Source organism: Miniopterus schreibersii (genome assembly GCF_964146895.1).
Source record: "Miniopterus schreibersii genome assembly, chromosome: 7".
In the NCBI taxonomy this organism is placed as follows: Eukaryota; Metazoa; Chordata; class Mammalia; order Chiroptera; family Miniopteridae; genus Miniopterus; species Miniopterus schreibersii.
Genome location: NC_138108.1, coordinates 73,406,510 through 73,419,583, shown reverse-complemented (window position 1 = coordinate 73,419,583; position 13,074 = coordinate 73,406,510). Strand labels below are relative to the sequence as shown.

Here is a 13,074-nt window from a genome sequence, read left to right as displayed (position 1 = left end):
TCAGGGTGATTTATAAGTGAACATGGATTATAATGCTAATATTGCCATTATGAGGAACAACCAGATATTTGTAGGAGCAGGGTGGAGATTCTTCATAAAATATGAAACAAAAAATATTAGATTTTTTTCTTCTTACAAATAAAGACAAGAAAACACTACTGATTAGGTGAGGTCGGGATGGCAAGGTATTTGGTGGTAGGCATGCCCACGGGCCATGTACAGGACCGGGTCACCCCCCACGTGATGCAGGGACACACAACCTGCTCCTACCTTGGCCGGGTAGACTAAGGAGCTTCAGTTCACCCAGTTCCTTTTCGGTTTCTACTCCGGGTGTCTCCCTAATCTCTTTTCTACCTTATTTTGCTGTATTCTCTGTTTCAGAAATCTCTAGGGACCCACAGAAGGGTGTTTTGAGGTTGAGGCAGGGACATGCAATTCTGTTGAAAGCTGTGGTGAAGAGAACAGCTCCATCTTCTTTAAGCACTGGAAAGGTCACAGTGACAGGGAACTTGTCCATTTCCTGACACAGGCAGGGAGAGCGAATTAAGACTGTAAACTTGTCTTCCGAGTTAAGATCCTCGAGGGCCCAGTCCTTGTCTATTTTGCTGCTTTCAACACTGAATGTGTCCGTATAAATAGAGTCCAGGATGTAAAAATTTAATAAAATACAGAAAGATAGATGAATAAAATGCACAATATCTAATAGATCTTTAAAATGACAGATCAAGGCACCTTTTTATGACATGAAAAATATCATCTGTGGTAAAACTGATTAAGGTGAAGAGATTTGTTCAGACTATTTATTTGGTCAGGTTCACAAAGTGCTATTTAATTTCATGAAAAGAGGGTTGAATTTAGATTTGAGTCCTGACTTTGTTACCAATATGCTGCATTACCTTGAGCAATTATATGCTCTTTTTATCTTCATTTATTGTTTTTATTATTAAGTAAATAATATCTTGTAAATAGTTAAGATTATGAACAGTGCATTTATTGAAAGCCCTTCTCCTAACCAGTAACATTTTGGTGAAAATAAATGGAAGAAAAATGTTTTCCAAGGAGAGCACTTTCCGTGACTGATCTATTGCATGACACTTTGTTTTTATCCTACATGGCAGATTTTTAAAACTGCTATACTATATCATGGATGAACCTTGAGGACATTATGCTAAGTGAAATAAGCCAGTCACAGAAAGACAAATACCATATTATTCCACTTATATGAAGTACCTAGAGTGGTCAAATCATAGAGACCAAGAGCAGAATGGTGGGGGCCAGGGACTTGGGGAGAGGAATGAGGAATTATTGCTTAAAGAAGACATATTTTCTGTTTAAAAAATCGAAATTCTGGAGATGGATGGTGGTGATAATTGCACAACAATGTGAATGTATTTAATGCCACTGAACTGTATACTTAAAAGTGGTTTAGATGATAAATTTTATGTTATGTGTATTTTACTACAACAAGAAAAAAGCATAAAAATACAAAAAATAAATAAAACTGCATATCTCTGTCCATTGGAGGGTGGAAGGAATGAACATAGGAGCATAGGATTGCTTATCTCAGTTCTTTGCTCTTTCTAGGCCTAGAATAGATAAGATACAGCTGCACACATGCTAGATTAGAGCTGGAGTCACTGAGAACTGTGTTGAAATTTTACTTTAGATATAACCAACTCAAAGACAGTGTGAAAGGAAGGGTGAAGAACTTAATGGAAGACAAGATAAGGGAAAGGGAGCTGATGCTGCAAAGAGCCACTAAATTCTTAAGGAAAGTCAATTGCCAACACTTCCAATTTTGTTCTTTAGAACAGACTTTATTTCACAGTAGAACATAAGTTTTACATAGGATAGTGGTAGTCTTAAAAATATTTGTCTTGCCTTAATATGAAATTTACTTTGCAGAAATTCATAGGCAGAGATTATTTACTTGTAACATATGTACATCTAAAGTCTAATGAAGTTTGTCTTCCAATCAGAATATACATACAGATGCACACATTAGCTAAGGGCCTCTTGACCAATTCCTTCTATTTCTCATTTTATTATCCTAAGATTCCTTCTCATGAATGAATTGTCCCACACACAGAATGGCAAAATGAATTTTCTCATATGTTTACTAAATCATATGAAAAATAACATTATTTTTCCTGCCAGAGAACTCTTTCTTGTCCTTATCTCCATCTTCTTGCATTAGGAATATTATTAGTAACATTTCCAAATTTCTGATCCATGGTTTGTTTAAAGTAAAACTTCGAGCTGGCTTTCTTTTCTTCTGAGTTTTAACTAGGGAAGTGTTTCTTATGGTGAAGGTTGTTTATGCCTTTACCCAGACCTTTCCTTATAGTTCTTAAGCCTCTGTTTCTAGTAGTGATTTTGATGAGGCCTTCCTGATAAAATTATGCTTAAGGAATAAATTCTCAAATTGTATTACTCTCCATCACTTGTGTTCATACACATGCACTCATAGATCGTGTCTATAATAAACCTTTTAGAAAAACTGCCTGTGTTAATGGACTGAACTTTACAGGTATGTGGGAGTGTCACCACGAGCAAGGTGCAGGTGATATGTGGATAAAACCAAACTGAGTTAAGCCCTGGACCAGTGGCTTTTAACTAGTCACTTCTTTACACCTAAGTTTGCTAATCTTTGCTGCTTAGGATAATGACAATAGTGTCCACCTTGTAGAATTATAGTAAGTATGAAGTAAAATGGTAATAAGTATTAAGTGAAAAAGTATTAGGTGAAATTTATATATAAATTGCTTAACAAAGCACTTGTTTCCTGGGAGGTGCTAAATATTATTGACCCAGTTCTGATTAATGCTGTGAAACTGGACCTTTCCTCTTCTCACGGAAGCTGAGATCCCAAATTTTGCCATCAGGGGCAACTCTGCATTGATAATTCCTTAGCCTTTTTATGACAATAGTCAAATTTTTCCTATTTGGCTTCATTAGTCTAAATGAAGGAAACTTCGATTGCATTAAATTTTTCTACTGTTTACAGTGGATGAGTCTTTAAGTTAATTTAGAATATAAAGATGTATGTATTTCTGTTCTTTTGTTTGCGTACTTGATTTCTTTACACACATAGTCATGTGTGTTTGTATATTTGAGCATAATTTATGTGACTCTGTATTTGTAAGTCCTTTCTTCTGCTTCCACAGCTATATACTTACTCTAGCATGATAAAACCAAGATAATTTTCCCGGAAAATACCTCTCGAGATTATAGAATTTGTGAGAGAATTTCATCTTTATTTTATTTAAAAATATATCTTTATTGATTTCAGAGAGAAGAAAGGAGAGGGAGGGAGAGAGAGAGAGAGAGAGAGAGAGAGACAGGAACATCAGTGATGAGAGAGTCATTGATCAGCTCTCCCTTGCACGCCCCGGACTGGGGGTCGAGCCTGCAACCCGGGCCTGTGCCCTGACCGGGAATCGAACCCCGATCGCCTGGATCCTAGGTCGATGTTCAACCGCTGAGCCACACTGGCCAAGCTAGTCCTTATTTTTAAAGCATTGGTTTTTTTAATGTGTTTTCTTTATATTTAAAAAGCTGCTCTGACTATACATTTAATGTTTTTTTTCTTAATCAGAATTTTGATTTCTGGATTAGGAAGGGTATTTTGCATTAATAAAACGGAATCTTTTTTCCCTCTTACTTCCTCTATTCCTCCTTTTACTTCTCCCCCTTTCCTCTTATTTTAATAGAATAGTCTTCTTCATATCCGGGTCAGTTTCTGTCTACTAAGGGCATTCTTCCTGGTCTTTGCTCTTTTGATTTCTCTTGACTAGAAGCCAGAGATTGTCTCTTGAGAGTGATACAAAAACTGCATAACAACTACCATTAGATCAGTGAAGAAAAGCAGAATCCAGTTACTCAAATAAAATTATTTATATTGTCATGGGAAGCCAAAAAATGAAAAGCATACCAGAACACAGATCAAAATACTGAACAGCATGGATATTAATGAGCCAGCTATAAAACTCAAAAATGGACTGTTAGTATTAGCCACACAAAATTAACCTCTGATACACATTTTAGCACATGAAAATAGCAGACAAGAACCAACAGAAAGGGGCCACAGGAATATCTTCCAGACAGAACTGTGCAATAAAATGGAGGAAGCACCAAACTCTTAATGATCTCTGCTGTCAAAGTCCTACTACTGTACATTAATTCCTATCCATTGGCCAGTTTCCACTTAGAATCATTTCTAACAGAGTGAGCGAGGAGGGAGAAAGAGAAAAGGGTTTGATGATCTTTACTTTCAGTTGCTGAGAATGGTTATGGAAGCAGACAGTATTGGGTAATAGAAAGAGCAGAACTTTTTAATCCAAAAAATAATAATGGAGGTATGCATAAGATTATGTATAAACACACTCTGAAGTGTTAACAGGACTTTTCCAGTTGGAAAAGTTAACTAAAGGTACTGAAAGACTGTGTAACGAACACAGAGAAATGCTTGAGAAGCTGGTATTTCCCAGAAAAAAGCAGTTTTAAAATGTATATATATATATATATATTTGGAACACTGACTCTCTCCTTAGGGACTGGGTAGAGTCAGATGAAGACAGAGAAGTAGGAAAGAGATGAAGACATTTTTATGCTATGCTGGGGAATGTGGATTTCTAACCACTGGAAAAATGAGAGGATTTTAGCTAAGGGAGCCACATTTTCAGATATGAATCTCACAAAGTTTACCCTAGCAGCAGAGTGGACAGGCAACTAAAATATAGATGAGAGAGCAATACACTAAAATAAGGGGGTTGGGAGGAGAGTAGGTAGCAGATTAGACTTGAAACATCCAGATAGGATGTCTGCCTGGTTTGGGCTTGGAACATGAAGAGTGTGGACTCTTGGACAACCCCATTGATTCAAAGATCAAGTCAAGACACTATGACACCATGAGCACAACGTTATTCACAACTTTCAACAATACCCATATTGTTTGTTGAAAGTGTGTGTATAAAAAAATGTATTGATGTTATCTTGACTGTTTGAGATAAGTAGCTATATAATTTCACTCAGTACAAATGTTAAAAAAAATAATTATATAGAAAAAATATGACAAACAGCTCACTTCCATCAAGATGGCCAAGTTGTAGGGCTCTGATATGCATACCAGTGATTGAGAGATGAAAATATCTAGAGGAAAATGAACAATGATCTCCAGTTGGAACTGTAATTGCAGCCACGTTCATCGTTCATCTGGGTTCTGGACATCACCCATTTATTCACTCAACACGTATTAGTGGAGTGACTCTTATTGCAAAAGCTAGTTGCTATAAAAACACAGAAATAAGTCGGGCACTGTTTAATATGTGCGTTACATAAATTAAAGATTTTAAATATTATTATTTTCTTAAGATATAAAATATTCCATAATCCAGTCTATCAACTAGTTTTCTAAACACTCACATCTAGGCTGTAGATCTTCCCTTAGGAACATTGTTCCAAAATCTAGTGGAAGTCAAAAATTAGATATCATATCAAAACATCCTCACAAATATTTGGGTAAAATGGAATAGTGATAATATGACTGATTTGGTTTAAGATATACAGAGAGCCTTTAGACAGAAGGCTATGTAGTTTTATAAGAAGGCTTAGATTTAGGATTGTCAAAGGATACAGATGGACTGATGAGGCAAGTGAAAGAAAGCTTCAGTAAGGTAAGACTTCCTGGGTAACGATGAATTCATTAGTATTTCAAGAGAGATGAATTTAAGGATAGGAAACCAAGTCACAGGGCAAGATAGAGTGTGCTCCATTCCATAAATTAACTTGCTGAACAGTCACTGCTTCCCTGGCTAAACCTTTATCACCTCTAGGCATAGATAAATTGAACATAAAAGAGTAGAACATGGAAAAAAATGATGATTCCTTGGCATCAAACAAAACTTCCAGCTCAACAATGCTTCTCTTCATGGAAACAACAAACAAAGAAACACACAGCCTTTCATCTTTAATAACAGTACATCTGTCTGGATTGCTTTCTACCTTAGATTCATATATATGTGTTTATCAAGTAAACACCTGTAACTGTAGGTCATCCCACATAATCTCCAGTCTTGCAGTATTAAGAAAATTACAGGTTAGTCTGTAGGTTTTCATAAGATTCCCCTATGCTTACGCACTGGGGAGATATACCTAACCCATCTACAAAACTATCACAGATTTCAAGATTCTTGTCATCTTTTTGTTTCTCTACAGTCATTAGTACAGCTTCTTACACATAAAAGCAACACAGTAAATGTGCATTGCATTAAATTACATACACATGAGTAGAAAACAAGAGTAACACAAACAACAGTTGAAGGTGATAAATGCTGAAATGAATACAGGTGCACTGTATTTCATATGTATATATGCATAAAGATCAGCTTGGACTCCTGGGTCCGTAAGGACTCCCTCTCATGTTAAACAGAAAGACTGGAGAGAGACAATTAGACATCTGGAAGGAGCAGAAGTAGGGACGGAAAAGGGCTCATGACCACTGAATACTGAGGCCACTCAGATACATTTGCAGCCACAGTGCTTCTCAGATTTTCCATGACAGTAAAATATCCTGATGCCATTGTTTCACTGGCCCTTTCAATGTCATGAAGTTAGGTTTGGGTTTTAGATAATATGGATACAAAGAGGTATTCAGAGGACCATTTCTTCTGAGGTTCAATAATGAGTCTTTAACAGAAAGGAGTTTGCTAATTGCCAGTGGTCACTTTCTTCAAGGCCAATTGTCCTTCTAGCTACTCAGGTATTTGCTGGAGCCTGTCTCCAACTCATGTATTTGCCATAGAATTTCCTGGTGGTAAACGCATCTGTGTATGCGACGTAAGAGGAGCATTCTGTTGGGAACTAGATACCCTGACAGAATAGCAATAAAGTAATGATACCAAACTCCCGTAATCATCTCTCAGCCTCATTTCAGTGATAGTCACTTTACTTATTATTCCTCGCTAATTGCCCATTTAGGAAAAACTAATCCATTAGCATGATCTTCTTTTGTAGAGGGGGAAACCCACTTGCCACTGAAAACAGGGCTTAACCTTAAGGGGAAAAATGCATTTAATTTATAAGCAATCTAAGGAACAGTTATGAAACACTTCACGCGTAAGCCATCCTGACACAGGGGTTTCCGAGCACAAGGCTTTTAGGAATGATCATGCAGCTTAAGACCACAGATCATTTCTTAAGTTAAAACTTTAAAAAGTCCTCAGTTTAATTTTGTAGGTCATATTCTGCTAAACTTCTGAGTATTCATGTCTGAAAACTAAGCAGTCTGGATAAAGTAAATTAATATTTAGTATAATCAGCTTATGAAAGCTAATGGATTAATATTCATTTTCATTCTTTACATCACCAACCAAAAAAGTAACAAAGTAACTAATACAGGCTGACTAAATTGTTTTATCTGCTTTAGCAATGAATGCTTATTAAATAACTTTATGAATGCTAAACAATATATCAGATATATAGTGATAATTTTAAATACTAAAAATAGTGCTATTAATAATAAGTATGAGTATGGTTACAATTTATTAAACACTAAGTTCAAGTGTTTATGCTCTACCAACCCTATGGCGACATGTTCATATAAATTATGCCATGTCATTATCCCCGTTTATTTGTAAGGGAACAGAAACTTTGAAAAATTAAAAAATATGTTGGTAAATCTTTCAGTTGGGATTTGAACCCAGGCCTACCTGACTCCTCAGGCAATGCCTTTACTACCACCCTGCCTCTAAAATAGACCAGATTGTCCCTATCTAACAAGAGAAACTGAGTCTTGTGCTAGTCCTTACATTACTCTTATGAACTAAAATCACCCACAGCAAAGCCCAAATCTGCTGCCAGGGCCAGCCAGCTGGCTTCTCTGACTCCAGCTACAGAGAATCTGGAACTCTTGTCTACTTTTCTCCCAAACTGTGACACTCCTCTGGAGCCAGAGGGTGTGCAAATGGGAATAAGTGTCTTTTCATCCATCTGAATACGTGAGCCATCCTTCAAGGGATACCTAGTGGGGCTCCGTTCCCTAAGAAACCATATTTTACAGTGAATTAAAAGAACAATCCCTCTTCCCAGAGGCAGATATGCCTGAAACAGAAGATGAAGTTGTTTTTTCCTTTTATGTTTCATTTTTATGCCTTAAATATTTTCTTTGATATATAGCACATGTACTTCAAGTAGGAATTAAAGGCAACAAGGTGGAAGAGAAGAGTCAAAAGAAAAAGTAGGATAAAAAAGAGCTCATAAGAACTGCCCCAGAGAGACACCAGGAACTTTGGGGACCTTCTGGTTGTTAGGGACAAACGAGAAAGATCTGGGCATGAGAAACGAATTGGAGTCAAAGCATTATCGTTTGGAATAAACACTGGGCTAAGGGAAACTATTAAGTATTGTATTTTCTGTATTATTTGGCTTTATTAGAATAAGATGGCAAATTACCTTTACTTATTAAAACACCTAAATAAAATAAAATAAAAATCTATATAAAAGAATGAATTATAATCACATTAATTATAATAATCGTGTGCTAGGCACTTCATATAATATATTTCATTTAATCTAAAAACAGCCTTAAGACATAGGCCCTATTGTAATGTGTGTTTACATTTGGAGAAACTGAGCCTTACAAGAGGTTAAGTAACTTCCTCAAGGGCGTACAGCTAGTAAATGAGAAAACTGGAACGGGAAGGCAGGCAGTTTGATTCCGCAGACTGCACACCGACGTCCTCTACATCTAGCAGTCATAACAAGTAATGTTATTTTCCTGTCTGTCATTCCTACTGAGCATCTGCTATAACCCTACACTGTCACAGCGGTGTGCCAGCTGGGGTCTTAGTAAGGAAAATACCATAACTCTCAGGAATGCAGGGCTGCACCAATGCTAGACTCATCTGTTAGGGGCCTCTGTGCCCAGCACCATGTAGTCACAATACACTCACAGAAAGCATGGGCTAATTTAATTCTGAAGGCAATTCCATGTTGAAAATCCCTAAGGGTCAAGTTTTCTGAGCATGAGAGGTGCTTCCTGCTGACCATGAATCCAGGGTTGGGGGGGGCGGGGGGACTGATAGTACTGATATAAGTGTAACCAAATATTTCAGCAATAAAAATAAATGTTTCCTCAATATCACATAAACAACTGATGAAGACCATAGGGCTCTATGTTGCAACATGGATGTGCCTTAAGGACACTGGGCTAAGTGAAGTAAACCAGGCCCAGAAGAGCAAAGACAGGATGATTGCACTTAGGCGAGGTGCTTAGTACAGTCAGACTCAGAAGCAGAGGCAGAATGGTGGTGGCCGGGCTGGGGGAGAAGTGGGGGTTGCTACTCAATGGTAGACAGCGTGTCATGCAAACCAAATGCGTCCTAGAGGTCTGCTGAAAAATACTGTGCCTGTAGTAACGATACTGTGTTATGAATGCAAACATTTAACAAGGTGGATCTCATGTTACACGTTCTTAACACAATACAAATTTGCTTTTATGGAATTTGATATGACAAATCTATCTCCAAGAAAGAAAATTATACACCAATCAATATCATTTAAAATATATATAATTTGTTTTATGTCTGGTTGAGCAATCTCTAAGCAGACAAAACCAAATTATTTATTTCACTATACCCATTAGTAACATTCAGTTCAATCTGGGACGCAAGGACTAAAAATTGCACATCCCTCCATGCTGTTAATGGTTGTGTCCTTGAGGAATTCATAAAACTGACAGCTGCCCAGTTAACTACACTTCTTCTCTTTTGCTTTTTTGTTCATTTGTTTGTTTTTAAATCAGAATGCTGTCATGTGAGGCATAAGAAAAATTAGAAAATCTTTAGATTCCTTTTTTTCAAAAACAAATAAAATACTTACATTATTAACAGAAGAGCATACTTGTTTCGGTCCGTAAAGTCTTTGGGAAAGGACAACTGTAAAGGAAGTTCTTTTAAAGAAAGAGCAAAATATTAAAGATGTAGAGTCATTTACACGTAAAACTATAAGATGCAGAGAAAGTTGTTCTTAAATAGCATAGCATGCACAAAACTTTACCATAGTCATCAATATGAAGCATTTTAATTTCTGACTTTACTATCTTCTTCAGGATAGCTTCCTTCAGCATAGAATTGCTTTCCAATATAAAATATTCTACAAATCAAAAAGGGAGTGTAAATTACTAACTGCTATGTGTTGATCAAGAATCAACACAACACAACAAATAATTATCCAGCTGTTCCATTTGGCAGCACTGTGCTAAGCAGTGATTAAATGCTCATAATTTCTCTTCTGGATTACTACACAAATTTTCTAACTGAATTCTAGTGACATTTTCTCCAGTTGTCCCTATACTTGGAATTAATATTTACATTTTCAAAATGCAAATCTGATCATGTTCCTCCTCAGCTTATGAATATTTAAAAGAATACAAAATTATCAAGCACCCAATGGGATGAAACTCACGAAGCCAGGATTCCCATACAAAATTACTAAGCATGTAAAAAATCAGAAAAATACCATAAATGATGAGTTCCAAATTTAATCAATAGAAATAACCCAGAAATAACACAAATCATACAACAGAAAGATGACGACTTTAAAACAGAGATTATAATGTTTTGTGTGTTTAATAAGATAAAAAAATAGCATGAGGATGTTAGGGAGAAATATGAAAGAAATGAAAAAAGAAAGAAAGTTAAATTTCTAAAAATAAAAACTGCAAAATTTGAGATACATGAAAACTATGAGCTCTAATATGAAAAAATACTGGCTGGAATTAATAGCATATTAGATAGTGCAGAAAAAAAATAATGAATCTGACAATGTAGCAATAGGGATTGTAAGAAATGAAACAATAAAAATTGAGAGGAAGAACTGACAAACATGAAAGAGCATCAGTAACTTGCTGGATTTTTACTGATACGTTAAATCTACAGATTTATTGGAGAAATTTTATTTATTAAAAATAATGAGCCTTCTGGTCCATAAATATGTGTGTGTGTGTGTGTGTATATATATATATATATATATATATATATATATCCATTTGAGTCTTTAATTTCTCCCAGCAACGCTTGCTTTCATTATAAGGAAGGAATTTGCACTTTTTTGGTTAGATTTATTGAATATTATATGATTTCTGATGGTATTTTAAATAGTATTTTAAACTGCTTTTTAATTTTGCATTGCATCATACTTTATGAAATAGTTGATTTTGTACATTGATCTATACCTGCCACCACAATAAATTCACATGAAAAATTCATAATTTTTTCCCCCCTTTGTTTAGAATATCTCTTTATTGATTTCAGAGAGAGAGGGAGAGAGAGGGATAGAAACATCAATGATGAGAGTCATTGATCGGCTGCCTCCTGCATGCCCCCCACTGAGGAGTGAGCCCACAACCCGGGCACGTGCCCTGACTGGGAATTAAAACGCGATCTCTTGGATCCTAGGTTGGTGCTCAACTGCTGAGCCACTCCTGCTGGGCTATTTATAATACTTTTGTGAGTGGGTGTGGTTTTCATATTTTTGTTTGTTTATTTGTTTTCTGTTTTATTTAAAAGTATGTCTTCTCCAAATAAAGACAGTTTTTCTACATATATATATTTTTCTTTATTTCTTTATTTATTAGAAGACAACTAAGTCCTCTAATACAGTGTTGCAAACAGGGGGTGAGAGCAGGTATTCTTTACTCTTTCCCAATCTTAGGGGAAAAGCATTCAGTCTCCCAACATTAAATATGGTGTCAGTTGTAGCATTTTTGTAGATACCATTACCAAGTAAAGAAATTGCTTTTCTGAGTTATTAATATTTATTATTATTATTTTTTCAGATAAATCAATGCTTTTTTTCTAAATTCTTTGAGTCTACAATATACTGTAGTGAATTACATTGATTGTTGAATGTTGTAACTATCATGGATTCCTCAGGTAAACCCCACATAATTGCAATATGTAATCTTTTTATAAATTGCTGGATTTTATTTGCTAGTTTTTAGTTAAGAAGTTTTGTATCTATATTCATGAGAAGAATTGATTTTTTTGTCTTTGTAATGTCTGTGTTGGATTAGGGATTTGGTTCATGCTGGCATTATATTTTCTAAGAGTTTATGTGGGCTTAGCACTATAGTAAATATTGCACAGAATGTACCAGCAAAGCTAACTAAAAAGGGAGTTTTCCTTGTAGGAAGAAAGTTAACTGTGAATTAAAATTTTTAGTAGATAACAGGTTATTAAATATTGTACTTTTTTTGTTTGACTGTTTAAAAATTTATGTCTTTTAAGAAATTTACCTATTTCATGTCAAATTTATTGCCATAAAATTACTTTTAATGTTTCATTCCTATCATTCTAATGTCTGCAGAATCTGTTGTTAACATCATCTATTTCATTAATAAAAATGGGAATGATAGTGTACATTTTATATTGTGAATCTATCTAGAATTTGATTGGTCTTTCCGAAGAAAAATCTTTCAGCTTTAATTATTTTTCTTTACTCTTTGTCTATGTTCCATATCATTCATTTCCACGCTTATCTGTATCATTTCCTCCCAACTTACTTCGTGTTCACTTGTTCTTTTTCTAGTTTCTTACCGTGGAAGCTCAGGTGATTGATTTTAAAGTTTTCCTTTCTGCTAAAGTAACAATTTAGAGCCACACACTTCTGTCTAATCATAATGCTAGGTGTCCCCAAATTTGGATTGTGCTTTCGCCTTCATTTGGCTCAAACTCTTTTACATTCTTTCTGGCAGCCCTTCAGTGACACCATGTCCCGGGGCCGCTCCCTGGCCTTCGCTCGTGTCCTGCAGGGCGGCAGGGCCCGCTCGCCTTGGGGCCGCTGAGGCCTGGAGCCTGCCGGCGAAGCATCCCAGCGCCCGAGTCCCCGCTCGGCCTCACCTCTGCTCTTCTGCTTGCAGGGTCTGCTTGGTTTTTCATCTGCGTTCAGAACATTTCTCTATTGTCCTCGGGGTTGCTTCCTTCTGAAGGAAAGGCCACTGCCCATTCCTGGGTCGCTATTATGCCCCGCGTGGCATGGGTGGGTGCCCCGCGTGGCATGGGTGGGTGCCGTGTG

General features: G+C 36.2%; 1 protein-coding gene across 4 annotated transcripts in view; it reads right to left on the bottom strand.

Annotated features, from left to right (window-relative positions):
* DPP10 (dipeptidyl peptidase like 10) overlaps positions 1 to 13,074 on the bottom strand; it is a 1,168,699-nt gene that overhangs the window by 20,663 nt on the left and 1,134,962 nt on the right. For all 4 annotated transcript variants that reach the window (XM_081142810.1, XM_081142809.1, XM_081142812.1 and 1 more), the window contains 2 exons: positions 10,057 to 10,152; positions 9,880 to 9,949 (listed from right to left, as the gene is read on the bottom strand). In XM_081142810.1, the coding sequence (XP_080998936.1) occupies positions 9,880 to 9,949; positions 10,057 to 10,152 (166 nt within the window). The remainder of the gene's footprint in view (positions 1 to 9,879; positions 9,950 to 10,056; positions 10,153 to 13,074) is intronic.